The 18390-nt window shown below is 39.1% G+C and overlaps 2 protein-coding genes and 1 long non-coding RNA gene across 5 annotated transcripts in view; 2 read left to right on the top strand and 1 right to left on the bottom strand.

Annotated features, from left to right (window-relative positions):
- Nucleotides 1-18390, top strand: part of qin (tudor domain-containing protein qin) — a 467903-nt gene that overhangs the window by 298244 nt on the left and 151269 nt on the right. The gene's annotated exons all lie outside the window — the stretch shown is intronic.
- LOC143259711 (uncharacterized) overlaps nucleotides 1-18390 on the bottom strand; it is a 175815-nt gene that overhangs the window by 21251 nt on the left and 136174 nt on the right. The window contains exon 2 of the mRNA XM_076523087.1: nucleotides 10879-11109. Coding sequence (XP_076379202.1) covers nucleotides 10879-11109 — 231 coding nt within the window. The remainder of the gene's footprint in view (nucleotides 1-10878; nucleotides 11110-18390) is intronic.
- LOC143259712 (uncharacterized) overlaps nucleotides 1-18390 on the top strand; it is a 126383-nt gene that overhangs the window by 87269 nt on the left and 20724 nt on the right. The window lies entirely within an intron of this gene.

The following is an 18390-nucleotide window of genomic DNA, read 5'->3' as shown; positions in this document are numbered from 1 at the left end:
CGCGTTCCTCTCATGTACATTCTGTTTAGATTTCCAAGTGTTATACGTTTATGCGACACTTATTCATTAATTACATTATATTCAGTAATTAAGAAGCCAGGAAAACCAATTTTATATGCATTTAATTAATTCAGCGGATGTCTATTACAAAGACCTATGTTAGAATTATTCAAATTTAGAGGAGAATGCGAAAACGATTCGTTGCTCGAACCGATTTATTTAACTGCAAACACACAAGTGAGTAGTCGTGTAATTATTTTTGATAGGTGCATCAATGTTCCAGAAGGCGTAACAATAATATTCTTTTCTGAGCGACCACCCTTTTAACCATTTTGGACTCCCAGAATTCTTGTTGAAATTCAATTGATAAAAAAATGTTTTGGAATAAACATATTATTTTTCCTCTGATAATTTGTACAAATTCTCGTGCTTTATAATGCATCTACTCATTTTTGTCTTAAACGCATAGAGAATTCGCAATTTAGACACGACCCAAATGAACTTTCGAAACGGCTGAAGAATTCTGTCGTCCGCATACAGCCGACGCGACACGACGACGTGGCAGTCGCGTGTTAATTGGAACGATCCCATGAACTGACGCCATGAAAATTTCAACGACAATTTTCCTCGCGAGTGAACACAAGCCACCTTGGTGCACACGCGCAGCCATTTGTTTATCAATAGTACAAGAAGATCCGCTTCGGACGATTGTGAACCGGAGCACATAAAAGCAAATCAGTCAAAGCTCTCGAATCTAACGTTTCAGCTGATCCAGGATTAGAAATTACGAAACATCTCTGATCCGGCGTGGATGTTACGCGATCGCGGCACGGTTCGGCGATTTGTGGCGAGCTGCCGCCGCGCCGGTGTAAACGCCTCCATTGTCCCAGAATTTGTGATCGATAATCGGCAGAACGCGGAGCTCGGCGCGCGGCCAAGCGAAACGTCGAAACCCTCGGAGATCCGTCTTGGGACACCGTTAATCGGATCCGCCAACGAGAAAAATAGTTACGAAGGATTAAGCGTCCTTGTCGCGCGACAGACCATAATCCGATATTACAATATTAGATTATTGGCCGCCGATAAGATGGAGAGGGACGGCAAATGGCAGGCAGCGAGGATCGGGAAACGTTTAACGCTGAACTTTTTCGCTAGAGGCTCTCGAGCGAGTCGATTATTCGTAATATTGTTAATATTCATTTTGTCGTGGGGGAATCGACGTGCTAACGAATTCATTGTCGGAAGGAATTTATTGTTAACTCGAGACAAAACATTTCGGTCGTGAAACAAGTACGCCTTTCAACGGCGTATCGATCCGCGCGGATTTCCGTTGATTTAAACAAATTGATGAAAGGTCAACGTAGTTTTGATCGTTTTTCTTGCGTCGCATAATGGATAAATCGGATACTTGAAGTTTTTTCTGTTATGGCGTTCTCATATTCCTGATTTGAGAATCGTTCTGAATCGAAAATTGAGGGACGGATTTTTATGGAAAATGCTGTACGGAACGGTATTTATTTGAACTAATATGTAGCATAGGTAGTCGACGATAAATGGTAAGTGACAAATGCTATGAAATTTTTGCGAAAAAGTTCTTCTCGTTATTACATTTTTAGGGAATAAATTAGAGACTATAAAAATGTTAATGAAGCAAAATTATACGAAATCGATACACACGTGGAAAATCGCTTTAAACACAAATTGATTCTTTAGAAAATCGATTCGGAATCGCCCATCCCTAATCGGAAAGCGTCGTACCCGAGGGTGAGGCGCAATAGCGTCGTTATTACGTGTTGCTTTTGCGGATCGGTGTTCGAGTTTAACCTCAGTTACGTTTTCTCATTCGATGTTATCCATTTATTGTTAGTCGTTACGGTTTATTATTGTTACTTAGTTACAACGAATCGCGAGTTAACACATTTATTCTACTACCTGGAAGAGGTGTAGAATATCGTAATAGCATATCCTAAAATTGTATAAAAATTAATTCACTTTAGCAGGTGTTATGGAATTCGAAATTGATGACAATCGTATTATTGAATATTATGCTGTACGGATACGGCATTATGCAAATTTGAATATTGTGCTATGTTCTTTAACCCCTTAATGCACAATTTAAAAAAAAAAAACCGACCAAAAAAAATCAATTTTTTTTATCTAAGAAAATATACATATTTGGACCTTAATTTCAATAAATATGTAAAAAAAAATGCAAAAATTACTAAAAATTCAATAAAAATAGTGGATAAATAATTATAGTGAATATTGAATCGCATTGCAGATCGAATTTTGTACCCATCGTACTGTTTTTCAATTACCAGTTACTATTTTGAAGGGGAAGGAGGAGACGAAAAAAAAAACTGAAAAATATTTAATTTTACCTAAATTTGTAATAATATAATAATAATATTTATTAGCTGAAAAATATATAATAAACTAAAACTATTCAAAATTTTCTTTTGTATGGTAAATTTCAAAACAAGGTGCAGCACATAGCCCAACATTCCTTATTTCAACATTAGAAAACATACCTTTTATACACTAAAAATCCAATTTACTCTCTATAAAAATACACCATAAAACAAAAACGTTTTTATATGTTGACACTAATAATATTTGTAAAAAATAAAAAACAATTGTCTTTGAAGAAATTCACTTTGATAACGTCTACTTTACTTCACGACTTGCTCACGAATAATACACTAAATGTTCATAAGTGCCATCCTAAAAGTGCATATTTTATTCCTGAATAAGCAAAAAATAGAAAGAGATCGGAGATAACTGGAGAGTAATAAATAAATTAGTCATAACAAAACTCACAAAAGTGCCAACGCTAATTAGATACGCAATAATGGATATAGATAGATAGAAACAATTACCAGGTCAGAGATGCTTATAAGTGTCACCCTAAAAGGCCATATTTTATAATACCAAATAAACAAACTTTACAGCCTACAATACAGAATTACACGATGAATATCAATAAATTGAATGTTTTCCTTGGTTTTTATTAAGTTATTTTTACTGCCCGGATATATTCGAATCTGAACATTTTAGCGACATAAGTTGTGACGCCGATCGTATATATACGGGTCTGCACATTTTGGCCGGTTTTGCACGCCCGTGTTAATACGTTTCTGCGCATTAAGGGGTTAATATGTCCGTGTTACTAATATTTAGTTTTCAAAATCATTGCGATCATCGATAAGATGATCTGGGACGAAAACGATTTCGTAAGAAATCGAAAAAAAAAGGTTTCGTATAAAATGCACGTGTTAGTATGTAGCTCTGTCTAGTTTTGTCATGAAGTTGCATTTGGTAGTGAACTGGCGATCTTAAAATCTCACGCAAGAAGCAACTGAAAACGAATTGCTCGGAATGTTTAACAGCGACGAGGAGCATGTCGGATCTGGAACGGTCTAGTGAAACTGAAGTATCTCAAGAGACCTCTCTCCTCTTTAAAAATGATCGTTTGCATAATCATCTGCCGTACAGACGTGTTGAAACCATCGAAACCATCCTTTCCATTGGTATTTTAGATAATAGTACAATTATTGTGACTCTGCGAGCTTCACGGTTTCAGTGTTCAGCGAGCTTCGTTTACCGTCAGAATACTAAGACCCAAAACGTGACATGCCGCGTAAATCGCAACGTTTCATTTTAACGCGAGATCTACCGGGTAAGTCGGAACGATTGCTTTTCAAGTTTTCGTAAAAATGATAAGATTAAGGTTGTGTTAGGTATTTTTATGCTTATGAACGGGACAGCGTAATTAACGAGAAACTTAATATAGCAGAGTTATATTAACACAGTTTACAATTGAATTTGTTCGATTCCCTTGCTGTATTATTTGGTTGAGTTTGTATTTTATTTGCATTAATACGATCTCTTAAGCGGCATATTAGAACCAAACGTAATCAGGATAGCCACAATAAGAGAGTTTTCTTATATTAAATAATATAAAATGTGTGTTCTGAATTCCAGCGAAGTTCCTCGTGCCCCATCATAAAAGCAAGTAAATCGAAAACCTAAACGATAATCAGAATAATATTAAAGGAAAGGTAGCGAATGGTGTATTTTATTGTTCTTCAAGAAATGCTTGATCGGATGTAGTCGAAAAGAAATTATTCACCGATAGCAATAATCTGGAAATCTTTTACTGTTGGCTGACCAGTTGCTGTGCCTTTGGCTTATTTTCGGGCATAATTAACTTTATATTTATCGATTAAGACACGTTAAATCCTGTTATTCTTTTATTTTGTTTATTTTACAAATAAACTACCCTATCACTGCTGTCTTCGATACGATAATAAAAAATGGATAGTTTGGGAAGTAGAGATACGATTATTCGAGCCTCGCGACTCGTTTTCATAGTTACCCATTGTCAACGATTATAAAAACGAGCCGCGGAACTCGAATAATCGTATCTCCTCTTCCCAAATTGTCTATTTTTGTATATAATCTGAGCGTCAATTGGGGAGAATTTACTGTACATAGATGCAAATAGTTTCGCACGAATGTCTCTACAAAACAAAAAACCATCACCCTGATTGGTTCTCTCATCTTCAGGATATTCACAACATCCCTATCATATCGCGCATCTCACCTATCTCAAAGACAACTTCTTCAATCGTTGATCGAATATTTTCCGCGAGTTTGGACGCCGAACGAAAAGCTGTCACCGAATATTCTTTCTCTGGAGAAAAAAAAAGAACAGAACAGAAGACATCGATCGATCGCGTTATTCATATTTAGCCACGTCCCGTTAAGTAGAAGTCACGCTAGTCTGCCTTCCCATTAGCTTCTTTGAAAGTGTTTCACTGACCTGGCCTAACGCAGGGCCCGGAGATTTTTTTCTTGCCGCCCTTTGTGCGGGCATAGGTTCTCTCTCCTCGGGTGTCCCTCGATAATCGATCGATCGTGAAATATCCGCAGCCGGCAAGGTTCCCGGCCGGAAAATTCCCATAATGTAGTCTGCGAAGGGTCGCTCCTCGTAACCCCGGCCTAGCTTTGTATAGACGACGGGGCGGGAACGTCGCAACGACGCCGCGGATTTATGCGAATACGCGTGTAACGGCCGATTAGAAGATTCACGCGGTAAATGAAATGTTATTAAACGGAAGATGTGTTCGGTGTTTCTTCTGGCGCGGCGCTGATACCGGCCAACTTGAAAGTATGGCCGTGGAGATAGCGGAAAACGAGGTTAACACGATCCCCACACCACCACCGGCCCGGCGTTTTGCATCGTCTCTTGTGCAGTAGGGTGGTCCTTAATTTTCAACTTGCAATTCGTTTTACTCTTACCACTTTGTCACGCGGTGAAAAAAAAAATTATATTTGCAAAATTTCAGAGTGATCGGACAACGGGAGCCCATGCCGCATTGGCGTCAATGTTTCAACAAACTACATCTGTATGCTCCAAACTAAGATCTGCAATATTTGCAACAGTTTTACAAGCATAAAGAAGTAGCACAGAAGCATAAATGAAGTAACGGTACATAAAAGTGGACATTTATGGTATTTAATTCCAGAATGTGCGTCACTAGCTTTTTTTGATACAGAATTGTTTTCAGATATAAAGAGGCGTATGATTAATATTGGCATAGAAAAGTTGATCGCATCACAAAGTCACAATTTCTTTTCTAGATTTCACATAAATACTGATCTTTTTTACAAAAAGATTCTTCCGTTTGGAAAAGCGATGAAACGTATAAAAGTATGTTAGAAATAATAGACAATTTTAACCCTTTTATATTTTAACCCTTATATCGTCGTTCGGTGCACTCGCCAAAAATACCAACGACGATATATCGTTGCGCCTCTGTTAGAGCCTTATTATACTCATCACAAAAGATCTGTGTTTAAGTATAACTTCATAAAATGTTAAAATGGTTCATATTCGATGCAACACAAGTGAAAAAATGTTTATTAGATCAACTTTTTGTTATATCTTATGTTGTTTCGTGCCGAGGGTCTGTATATGCCAGAGTGAATCTTTCACGAATTTCAGGAAAGTAAATGTTGAAAACGATAGCCAATATAACCCGCGCCCGTTATTTTCGGAAATACCCGGCCCTAAACATTTGCCACCGAACATATCCAAACCAATAGAATATTTCGATTTATTTTTTACGTACCAATTTCTGAACATGTTGATTTTTTCTATGTGCAATTACGTCTTGAAAAGGAGAAATTACTTTGTACGATTTTTATTGCATTATACTTATGTTATTCTTATGATTTTTAACAAATATCGAAACTTCATTGGTATTGATTTATTCTCCATTCCTTTCGCAATATGCTGCTTTTTGAATTTTGTAAATATCACGCCTACTTTGGTTTTTACGAGCATTTTCGCAAACCTCTACAAATTCGCCGATTCGGCCCGGTATTGTTCGCCTAGGTACGCTTCTTTTGCTCGGTGCTAAAAGGGTTAAAGTAGTTAACAGTATTGCACAACGAGGAGTGAAATTGATCACCGAATATAAAAGATTATTAACGAAAAATGGAGGTGCTAAAAAATTCATTTTGCAAGTATTTAAAGATTATCGGCGACGTCATTCAGATACCAGCAAATCAGCCTTAACACTTTAATGGCCGCTCGGACAACATGTACGTGATGCTTTAATAATTATCAGACGACTATTAAATGTGTTGTTATTGTTGTTGTTGTTCTTTTTGTTTTATGTATATGTTCGCGCATGTTGAATTAGTTCATGAATTTACATAAATATTACCGTCCGTCGGCGACGTTTGACTGCGTAGACGTGCGGTCATTAAAGTGTTAATAATAGCCGTATATATGTAATATTTTGTATCGAATTTATATTTATATATTGAAATTAACGTAAATGATAGAAATTCCGAAACTTTGACTTCAATGCGGCACGGGTACCAGTTGTCCGATCACTCCGAAATTTTGTACACATTATTTCTTCACCATGTAGCACAATTTAGGGGAGTAATAAAAGAAGAAAAAAAAGGAAACTCAGAAACCATTTTTGACCCCTATAGCTAAGGACCACCCTAGCGTGCAGACAACGTCGACGCACGCTGAGATACGAACGCTGCCAACCAATTACGCCGCCGTCAACTGATAAACTGCAGACTCGCAGTAATATTCTTTTTACAACGGTTTCCCCGACTGGGTTCGCGGACGAGTTACGTCGATTGTTGCGTCGCGCACTTCAATTTCCGGGAGGATGCGTTCACTCCGTGGTATTCACCCTGGCTACTTTCACCGGCTAGATTCAGCTAGCATAGCTTCACTGTAGTTCATTAACTAAGTAACCGACGGGGGGACCTCGGGTTCATTGGGACCCCGACTATAAATACTGTTATTTGGCTTTCCAGTTTCCGACAATTTACATTCTTCCCTTGTTTCGTTAAGGTTCCACCGAAAAACTAACGCGTTTAGTAGAGTACCTTGAAGATTGTAATAATAATGATAATAATATTTTATTTTGTCACAACGGGAGAAAAGTCCTCGTGTGTTACAATAATATGTCAATACGTCGCACTACGTAGCATATATATAAAAAAAAAGAAGTGTTACAATAAAAAGATGCAGTAGAAAAGAGAATAAGTTATCAAGATAATTGAATAGAGTGCAGCGAAGTAAGATTAGAATAAACAGAAAGGGCATGGGTAAGAAAGGAACGAGAAATTGCGGAAGAAAAAAGTGTTAATCAACGCGGTCATGACAAAAAAGTCGTTATGCAAGGGGTTAAGAATTGTAGCCAAGCTCTGTAAACGATATCAATCACAATTTAAGTGATTAGGTCCCGGGATAAGGAAAACGAAAGGTGGGATAGGGAAGAGAAAGGGGAATGGCGATTGTCGGGTCGAGATAGTAACCAAGCGGTGATATTGTAATCAGTAATTTTTCTATTTTCTGATTTCCAAGTTGTTACTGTCTGAAAAAGCAGTTTCCATATTTCTCTTTCCCGGAGTAAGTGGATACAGCAACCCACTAGTCGGATTCTTAATTTCCTTAAGCAGGAACTTTTACAGCAGAAAATTTCAATTTACATTTTTACGCTGGATGTTTCGACGACGCGACGCACAGTGCTTCGAGTAATAGAAGCTAGCTGGATAAGACTACATTTTTACGTTTCTCGACTGTAAATGAAATTCCAAAGACTTAGTATGCATCATTATACCGGGAGATGAACAAATATGAAATTGTGCTAATTTGCACAATTGTAATAATTGTGCGCGCAATGACTCGTCGATGGAGTTCCGGTTTGCATTGTTTGAAAACTTATCAAAGTACGTAAATTTCATGCATTTTTGGTTATATCTGTTAATTTCTCATGCTCGCGTGCTCCGTCTTTTATCGTTAATATACCTGCCTGTCATACCCGAACGTATAAATACGCGTGTCTTTTCCAAAATTTTTTCAAATGAAGGAAAAAACATCTCCTTTATTTTTTATGAAATTAAGTACTCTTTTAATTATATTGTTATTGAACTTATCGACGAACGGTTACGTATGATGTATAAATGTATATGTATTTATGGAATATATTTTTCATCCACATTCTGTTCAAGAATTTTGAACACAAAAATTCTGTTCAAGAATTTTTCAAGCACGTTCATGAATTCATTCGTCGTTATTTTACATACATTTTGTATAGCCGATGAATTCCAAAAGAAAATGAACGCCGCTAGTTCTATCGTTACAACAATTTTATCGTTAATCCAGCAGTTTCCGAAACACTATGGCAACTGTTTTCTAAATTGAATATTTATCGTATGCTCTGCCAAGAATAACACGAACACTGTAATCATTTGAAATTTTCGCACACGATAGTTTTGTCAAGACTAGGTAGTAAATTCGACGATCTTGCCGCTCGAAGCTCCGTATTTCTTACAGCATAAGCAGAAAGTTCACGGCGGATTCTTGAGGAAGCATAAGTAAAACCGTGTAGATTGCTCGTTCACGAGGAACAGCTTGTTTAAATTCGTCTCTTCCTGTCTCTCTTCGTTTTTTATACGACCAAGTATGAACGGGCTAGATCCTTCGACAAGTTCCTCGGTTTTAAACGAGCACCTTATGTAATTGCGGGAACCGGGAACGAAAGACAAGACAGTGGATACATAGACAATTATTGCATGCCGGGGTATGTCCGTGTATTTTCTCAACCCCCGTCGGACCGAGATTGTTTTTATTACGACCACCGACGTCTGGAAATTCACCTTAAGGGCGTATATTATCTTCTCCGTGGCCCGATTTACCTTCCAATTTCATTAACTCGTTCGAAATTGTATTTGCCTTTCAGAAATAATTAGCACCGATGCGGAAAAATCTTTCAATACGATCCTCGCGAGACGCGAATGCAATATTTCCAATATTTCTGTTCGTCTTGATCGACGCTCGAGATATTTATTAATCTTTCTGCATTCGGATTTCGAACTTTCCTGCTGGGTCATATTTGTTCAAAGTCGGGTACACATTTCAGATGTGGGAGAATTTGTATTTGTGCTTCGTTTGAAACTTTCTCGTTGCATTCCTCGAACAAATTGTGGCGCATTATCTAAATGTTTATGCAACATAAAAATCGTCTAAGAGAATTGTAAGGAAGGTACATCTGGCAAAAATATTGTTCATCTTACAATCATTTTAACAAGTTGGAAGAAAGACGTGCTCGAGTCCTCTTAACAGTTTTATATTTAATTGGATATTTTTGCCAAAAATGCATAAAATCCGTAGTCTAGTAATATATTTTCACACGTAACGGCCGTCGTGAACTTATTATTACACGTTGAAAATAATTTTTTCTAACAATTCCTTTTGGTAAAGAGACTGTAAAAGGGGTTGTATCGCAAACAACAAGATTACGTAACCAGGGAGCCAAACATTTACACGCAACAAAACTCCGACTCTTCGTATGCATCGACCTAATATTAATCTCGATCCTGCTGCGTCAGTTAGAGAACAACCATTTATTTATTTATGAACGAGTAATGCTAGGATAAAAACGATGGCGTAACTTTATTATTTCTATTTTTTTGTCACGACTCGAAGGCAATTCGGAGGCCACATGCCACTATTCGAAAGCAATTTGGAGGGCACATGACACGATTCGACGGAGATTGGTCACTTATCTTGCAGCTCTGCCGTTTTTTCTTTTTTACCTTCCAAGAATTCGCGTTGCGTGCCGCATCGCACGCTTGACCGACCCTTAGCATCGACGTAGCAATAAATTACATAGGCGTAGGCCTAGCACAGAGAAATTCACAGCGACCCGAAATTCGGCATTTCCGGGAGAAATTACTGTACCTCTAAAAGTAACGAGAGAAACGAAGAAATCTGAAGATCCACCAAATTTCTTTACAGTAAGATCTCTTTACAGTAAGAAGTATTCCAGGCTGGTGGATTTACCATGAAAATAATGACGAAAATCATCAGCAAAAGGCGTTCATCTACGCCGAATACATAAATATTCCGACCACCGTAACACGTTTCTCCGCACGCCTAAGCGCCTTACGACCGGCCGGAAAGATCCTCGTAAATCCGAACGCGGGTCAAATTCGAAATCGATCCCAGAGCAAGATCGATCCTGTTTCGCGTCGCTCGCTAGAGAAGATATCAAAGGAGTGCGCGACATCAAAGAGCAAGAAGCAAAACAGAGAGAAAAAACGGGAAGGAGCTAAGAAAACGAACAGCTAAGAGCTTGCGTGGAGGTAAGAAAAGCTGGAGGGACAACCGAATAGAGGAAATTCCAGGACCGTCGGCTGCGGGGGTGCCGAAGAGCCGAGGGATGAAGAGAAGCGGTTCCGGGCCAGAAGGATGAGAAGGAGAAGGAGGAAGGGGTCGAGCGAGCAACAGCTCGCAAAGGGGCAACTTTCCGCGAGATGATCTTGTTTACGTACCGGGTATCGATTTACCGAGATCGAGGTACTCCCGCACAGAGGGGCTGAGGAATCCAGGCGGCACGGCCGGTGCCTCGTTCGTCGGATTGTTTCTTTCATCCACGTCCTCGTAGTAGTAGTCGTCGTTGTCGTGCTCGTTTTCGTCCGGGTTCAGGGGTTTCGCTCTCTTCGACACCTTGCTAGCCCGGTGATCATCCCCTCCGTCGTCGCCTCCGGTGTCCCGCACGCTCTCTGAAACACGACCGATGCCATTTAAAACGTGAATCGATCCCCCTCGACACCCACCGTGTCCTCTCGCACGCTTCGGCGCGCGCTGACGAGCATGTTTTTTCGACGAGACGGTTCGAGTGTCGCGTGTCCTTTCGCCTGGACTGCTCTTATACAGCAAGTTGATTGGAGTAGTTGGCACATCTCGTTCTGCGCGACACTGCTATCTAAACTTTAGTCGCGAGTTATCCGGGACACCCTCTCGACCCCGCCACCACGAGGTCCGCGTTGCCAAGGTGCCAAGACGTTAACGTCATTAACCGATTGCTCCTGCTACTACGGGCGCATCGTGTCGGATTGCTGCGAATCTGACCGAATATTTTTCTGGAATGCATTCTCCTTTAACAGGTTCCGTGCCTACGGTGGTACACGTTAAACTTGATCTTCAGGCCAAGTGTACCATCGATGGTACACGCAGACATATTTATTTAATGCGCCGAAAACGTATAATTTATGATCAATTTAATTCTGTTAAATGTATTTCCAGCAAAATAATGAGGCATCACAAAAAATGCAGTATAAAACAAAGCACATAAGTTTGTTTAACTGTTTTTTACATATACAATAATTAATAATTACATGATATTGTGTAAACAAACTAGCGTCAGGTGTTTACAATCCGCGGCGCAACGAGTGCAGAGCATTCGTTTATCTCATAATTTAAATCCGGCATCTAATTTCCTTATATCTCCAGCAGTGACGATCGTCAGGGCATTGCCCCATGGGCGCGTTCCCCCTCCCACCCTCCGGCTTTTGTCTTTTCAAAAATTCCACTCGTCATTCATTCCTGTTGTCGATGGCCCGCAGTATGAATAGGTATCGACCACAGGCACGCGTACCTAATTAGCTCAGCATTCCGAGAAATCGAGACCTTTATTAGTAATTCAATTCTTTGTTAATTTCGTTAGTTCACTCTTTGTAAAATTCGGTGTACAGTAAATTCTTTCTAGAAGGCTCGGATCTCGGATTTGAAAACGGTAATCGCCAGACACTCAGGCACGATTCTTCGAGTATCGCGGCTCATTTTTATAGAAATTCAGGGCAGTCGGAAAAAAGGCAGCGGCCAGCATGCCGGTGTACACTAATACGAATACATAGTAATGTTAGAATAAAAACGATGACTTAACTTTTTTATTTCTAATTTTTTGCCTCGATTCGAAGGCAATTGGGAGAGGTCGCATGCCACGATTTGACGGAGATCGGTAACGTGCCTTGTAGTCGTCTTTTGTGTTGTCTTCCGCGTGTCGCATCACACGCTCGACCCACTCCGTCGAATCTTAGCAAATTCACAGCAATTCGAAATTTGGCATTTCCGGAAGAAACTACTGTATATGTCATCATCTAGTATTTGTACAATAGATTTATCTTTTATCCTCCTAATTCACAAATTATTTACTCTACCGCCTTATTTTAGTTCTTTCTTTTCATATCCTTTAACACGTTGACTGCCGCGTCACCCGTATTCGGGTGACAGCAAAAGTTCTCATCAGGCCACGTCACCCGTAATTCGGGTGACGCTGATTTGACTACTTACAAAGGATTTCCGAAAATATTTCGACGAATATTCTACAGGAGGTAATGAAACTATTGAATTCTTATAAAAATGGTTTATTAACAAAATTATTCGCAGTGTATAACATTAAAACATTCTCTGCAAAGTTGAGGTTGATCAGGACAGCTTGGACAAAAAGTTGTTTGTTTTTTCAGATTTGCTTGTGCCTCTGATCCTTCCATTTCGCATCTTTTATTTGAACTGTAGCTTCCTCGGTATCATCAACATTTCTTTCTTCTTCCATGACCAATTCACGTAAAATCTCGTCAATAGTATCTTCATAACATTCATTATCACTAAGATTATATTTATCAGTATCCGAATCAGAATCTGACGATGTAATTCTATTTATGCTTCTCCTTCCAGGCAATCCGATCTCTTTTCATTATTGAAAAATAATAAGGGCAGAGATTTTAAGTTATACCATTCGGCACTCGGCAAAGATTCCAACTGTTCATGCAGGAACAGAAACAGATATGAATTAACAGCGCACTCTTCCTATAGCGGCACGGGTGGCCTGTAGGAGATTTTGTTGTAAATATGCGTGGCAGTCAACGTGTTAATGCAGTCCTAAACAGTTATCATGGAGGTACTACGATCTTTTCGGGTTGTAAGTAAACTCAGTCTCTATTACAGTTCTCTATTACTATTTATTAATAAGTTGGAATTTTGTGCTGAATATAAATTGTCTGTGTTAACTGCAAGCTACAAGGCTCTATAGTAAACTCATCTCCTTTTCTAATCGTTTTAATGAGTTGGACGTAACACAGCTGCATTTTTTTAAATTCTTTAAATGTTTTTAATGTTCTGCATTCGATCTACTGATTTATGTTATAAATGCATAATATCCGCAGTTTAATAATAATTGTTTGTTCGTTTAACTTATTCAACGCTCACTATTATACGAAGAAGTGTTAATCAATGCAGTTTTGAGAAAAATCATAGCACAACGTGTGAATAATTCAAAATGAAACATATAATACCACGAACAAATTGTCTCCATGTACCATTTTATTTTTATTGAAAACATTCTTCGAACTTTCAGCAAATGTATCGCACTTTACGATACATTGGATTTTTTAAAAAAAAATTCTGTGCAATGTGATTCATTAAATTGGAAGAAATCATTCTTTCTTTTCTGGTTTCAATTAGAAAGTGGAAGAAGATGAATGGTTCAAAGAGGATTACACTTTCAGCATTATACTTTTTGTGCGAGTGTCACGGTGCACGCGCGTTTTTACGACTGCATCGTATTTTTTAAATGGAGACGCGCAGTTCTTTTTTGGATGAGTCAAATCCTCAGTTCTTTTTTGCGAGAAATGTGCACTAACAGGAGATGGTAAAAAAAATTATCAGTTTGCGAGATGTATATTTTAAATAAACATTTTTTTGTTTTCCCAAACGTTTTTTCATTAGATTTTAAAAACGTTATACATTGATACTCTTTTTGGCAATACATACTTCGTTAAATTGGATCAGAGGTGCACTTGTTAGTATGCAAGGAAACTGCAACATGCTTTTCACAACGTGCTAGATTTTTGCTTGCGATACCAATATCACCGTCTTCGTCGCAAAAAAAGGAGCTCGTTGAATTCTTGTTCTATCTATAGATTGTTTCATTATGTATGAAAATGTTTAAACTTGTTTAATACTCTTGTTCATGTAAGAAATTCATTACTTTATAGAGTACATTATTTTTTAAGAATAACAATTCGAACGTCAAGGACAACAGTTATAGTAACATATAATCATTGTACGTAATCTTACTTTAATTTGCATTGTTGCGAATATCTAATACCGTGAGGACTTCTAACTAAAAGAATAAATCCTGCATTGTGCATTTTAATAATTGCTGTGCATTCGGACTTTTGCATTAGAGTTTCTACAAAATGTTTACGCGTCCTTAAGTGGGGAAACAGAAGAAAAAAACCGATGCTCCGATTACTTCCTACAACTACCTTCTTGATCGATGCAGAAACTCTAAATTGAGTGAGGGGTCAAAACTTTTATTATGCATAATAAGTTATCGAATGTCACAGCTGCAGTTTATTTTCGTTCAAGGGCATTTTTGACCCTCTGAGCCATCTATACCTGTTGAACTTTATTTTAGAACCACGTTTTCGAGTAGACCACGTATTAAAATAATGTTATTATTAAACCTCATAAACTTTCGGAGATACTTCAACGACTTCCAGAAATAGAGAAACAACGTTCGTCATATTTCTTTTCGACATCATTTCTTGGCTATCTACTCCTTATCCTATGATTTCTTTAAAAACTACGTTTCTTTGAACTTCCTTATCAAGAACAATTTCCTATAAAAAAGAAAGAAAACTTATATTTATTGTATGTCAACGTCTAATCCAGTGATGAAATATTTGTAGCAAAGAAATAGAATTATATTTCGATTTAAAATAATAATTTTATTTCGGTTTAAAATGATCATTTTATTTAATTAACGTTATTGAATTCCTTACAGATACGTAGCCTCTACTATTACACTTCGTTATCTACGCTATCTTAAATTTAATTAGAACTATACAAATTTATGTGAGAAAGGACGAAACTTGTTGGTTGAACAATCGCTGCTAGCCACGTAGCCGATAGTTCGAGTATAAAGGGCTTATATTGGAGCATCGGATATGTCCAAAGTGATGAAACCTCCCCGACCCCCTACTACGGGTAGACTATATTGTCTGCAGATAATTTTTCGATTTTAAAATTCAAATTTCATCGGGAAAACAAAGTGGCCGTGCGGCGACTTGACCCAGTCCCGGTCGACTACCAAAGTTGGTCCTCGTACAGTTGATCGGCGGCAATGGGGTTAGAGGAGGGTGGCGGAGGGAGAAAGAGGCAGAAGGACGCAGAAGTGGGCACCGAACGAAAGTTTCCCGAGACACAGGCTGAACCGTGAGAAAGAGGAAGAGGGAACGAAGGGGCAAAGTTCTGCGGCCGCGTCGCGTCGCCGCGATTACGGGAACCGCAGGATCGTAGCTGTTGCGTTATTCACGGCAGATTCGTACACACGTCGGCTACCGCGCCGATTCGGGCAGGTCTGGCGCACTTTATCGAAGCTAGCAGGTTCGGAAGTCTGCAGCTAATTAATTTCAGCTTTGTATACCGTTATCGTCAAACATTTCCTCTCTCGGACAGCCCGTGATTGCGTTCCGCCCTCCCGTCGCGCCGTGAAATATTCAAAATTCCGAAATCGTCAGGGCCGATCGTCCACGCTGGCAGTCTATAATCGTCGCCGTAGATCGCGCAGTTTACAGGTTGGATTTCCTGTAAGCATCGGACGTAAACTACTGGACGCGTGCGATCGCCGTTTGCGATTGGACGGAACGTCCGCGTACAGATAATATTTTCTATTAGCGTCGGATGCGTGCGACCAGACGCATGCTTCGCATATGATTTGCGTACGATTCATTTATTATTCGGTACATTGCCGACTGTCAGTTGTGCGCGTAAAGAAGGCGATGATAAGAAGATGATGAAGAAATTGTGTCGAGAATGTTCACAAATGGAAAAAGAAAGAATATTACAGATGTGTATGCAAAAAGCGAGATGACGGGCGTTATTGTAGCATTTCAATAAGGCAACATTTCCTGTATCATGAGGAGACATAGAGGCAAGCTTTTTTAGATTGGGCAAAGAAGAAGTAAATTTTATCTTAAGTTATATTAACCCTTTCGCTACTACGGGCCACTATAGTGGCCCTCCATAAGATGTCACTGAGGTACTACGGGCCACTATAGTGGCCTTTCGTATGATGCCACTGAGGTACTACGGGCCACTATAGTGGCCTTTCATAAGATGCCACTGAGGTACTACGGGCCACTATAGTGGCCTTCCATAAGATGCATTATATTGCATAATGTTTTATTTCCTCTCATACTGTAAATTAAAGAGCGCATGCTAAGACGTTATAAATACCCTGGAATACCCTTTATTTATAAATACCCTTTGGAGAGAAATTTTTTCGTACGAAAACATTCAAGCAGCTTGGGTTCTCCGCCGCGGTACTCCCGCTGACGATCGGCGTCGCGTAGCGTGCAGTGATGTCGCGGCGCTCCGTTCAGCGGAAGTACCGCGGTGGAGAACCCGCCCGTAGCGAAAGGGTTAAGTTAATTTTATCTTGTTGGCAAGTCATGGTCCGAGACGCCAGTTGATTCCTATTCGATAGTATTTGTTTACAAATCCCCCTTCCTTCTCCCTCGATTGTACCATCAGTTGCCGACCACTGTATACAGGGTGTCCCAGGTTTTAATGTTCAAACTTTGTCAGTGTATTCTATGGCACAAAGTAAGAAAAAAATGTTATGTAAACATAGGTCATATGGAGCTTCATTAAGAAGTTATAACAAAAATTCAGAATAGCAATGGTAATCAACTTGCTGTTACTGCGAGCATTGGCTTCAATAGATCAACACATGCCGTGTGTTTATGTAAGCTGTGTTTATTAATACATTTCAAAATGTCTACCGTTGTTGACAAATACATGATTGACATCGATCGAGGATCGAATTTATGACCGTGCAAATTTCGTTTCTATCCTCTTTCATTTCATTGAACGAATTTTTGTTATAACTTCTTAAGCCTAGAAAGATAACCATATGACAACGTACGTAAAAGATAACCATACGCTTCAGAGGCGCATGCTTTTCTAAGGCGTCAATTTTATACTAACAATGGATATTTATTTAAGTTAATCTAGTCATTTTAAAGGTTTGGCATTATTGTAAAAATAAAATGCATTTATATTATATTTTTTTATATTTTAAGTAATTTTAAACTTAAATCACTAGACCTCTATGAAAAATTAACAAAAATCAACAGTCTTCGCAGGCGCCTCTGCGACGTAGGTTATCTTTCTCGGGTTAATAAAGCTCTATATGACCTATGTTTGCGTAACATTTTTTTCTTACTTTGTGCCATAGACTATACTGACAAAGTTTGAACATTAAAACCTGGGGACACCCTGTATATTGTTATTGTTAACATTACAGTCTGCGTCAAATCATTTATTCACCAACATCGAAACTCGTTCATCGGATAAGATTTTAATTAATCGCGGCTGAAGCGACGGATACATCGATACACACGCCATTCGAGCGCAACTTTGCCAGTGACCTCGATCTAGGTCTTTCGGCGAAGATCGGTGGGATAAACGGTGTTCGATAGACCTTCGTCTGCACACCATTGTTCCAGTTTGATACACGGCCGCACCGGTTCGGTTTAAGGTAGTACTAGATCCGAGAAGATTGTTTACACTTCTAAACTTTCTGTTGGCACGGTTGTCTCTTGAACTTTCTACTTTCTCGATCGCTTGCGCACACCGCGCCGCCGTGGCTGCATTGAGCACCCACGGTGCTAAGATCGCAGACGATTCATGCATGATAGACCCTGCGGAAGGCGACGTTCTAATTAATTTGAACCGACCGAATCGTTGTCGTCGATTCCACGTTGCCGCGTCGTCGTGTGCAACACACGTTCTCAACTTTCACGAAATCGGAAGGCTAATTAGGACGAACCAGTTGCTTGAAGAACGATTTTTCTCAAGGCCACGATCGGTCTCTGTTCTACCGATAGTGACAGATCCTTAGTAGTTTTGTATGCAATAGTCGAAGAACTTATTTCTAATCTATTACTCCGTAATAGATTTTGCTTACGCCGACTTGACCTCTTGATTTAAAA

This window comes from Megalopta genalis, chromosome 6 (genome assembly GCF_051020955.1).
Source record: "Megalopta genalis isolate 19385.01 chromosome 6, iyMegGena1_principal, whole genome shotgun sequence".
Classification (NCBI taxonomy): domain Eukaryota; kingdom Metazoa; phylum Arthropoda; class Insecta; order Hymenoptera; family Halictidae; genus Megalopta; species Megalopta genalis.
Note: the sequence above shows the minus strand (reverse complement) of the source record. Positions and strands in the feature narration are given on the sequence as shown.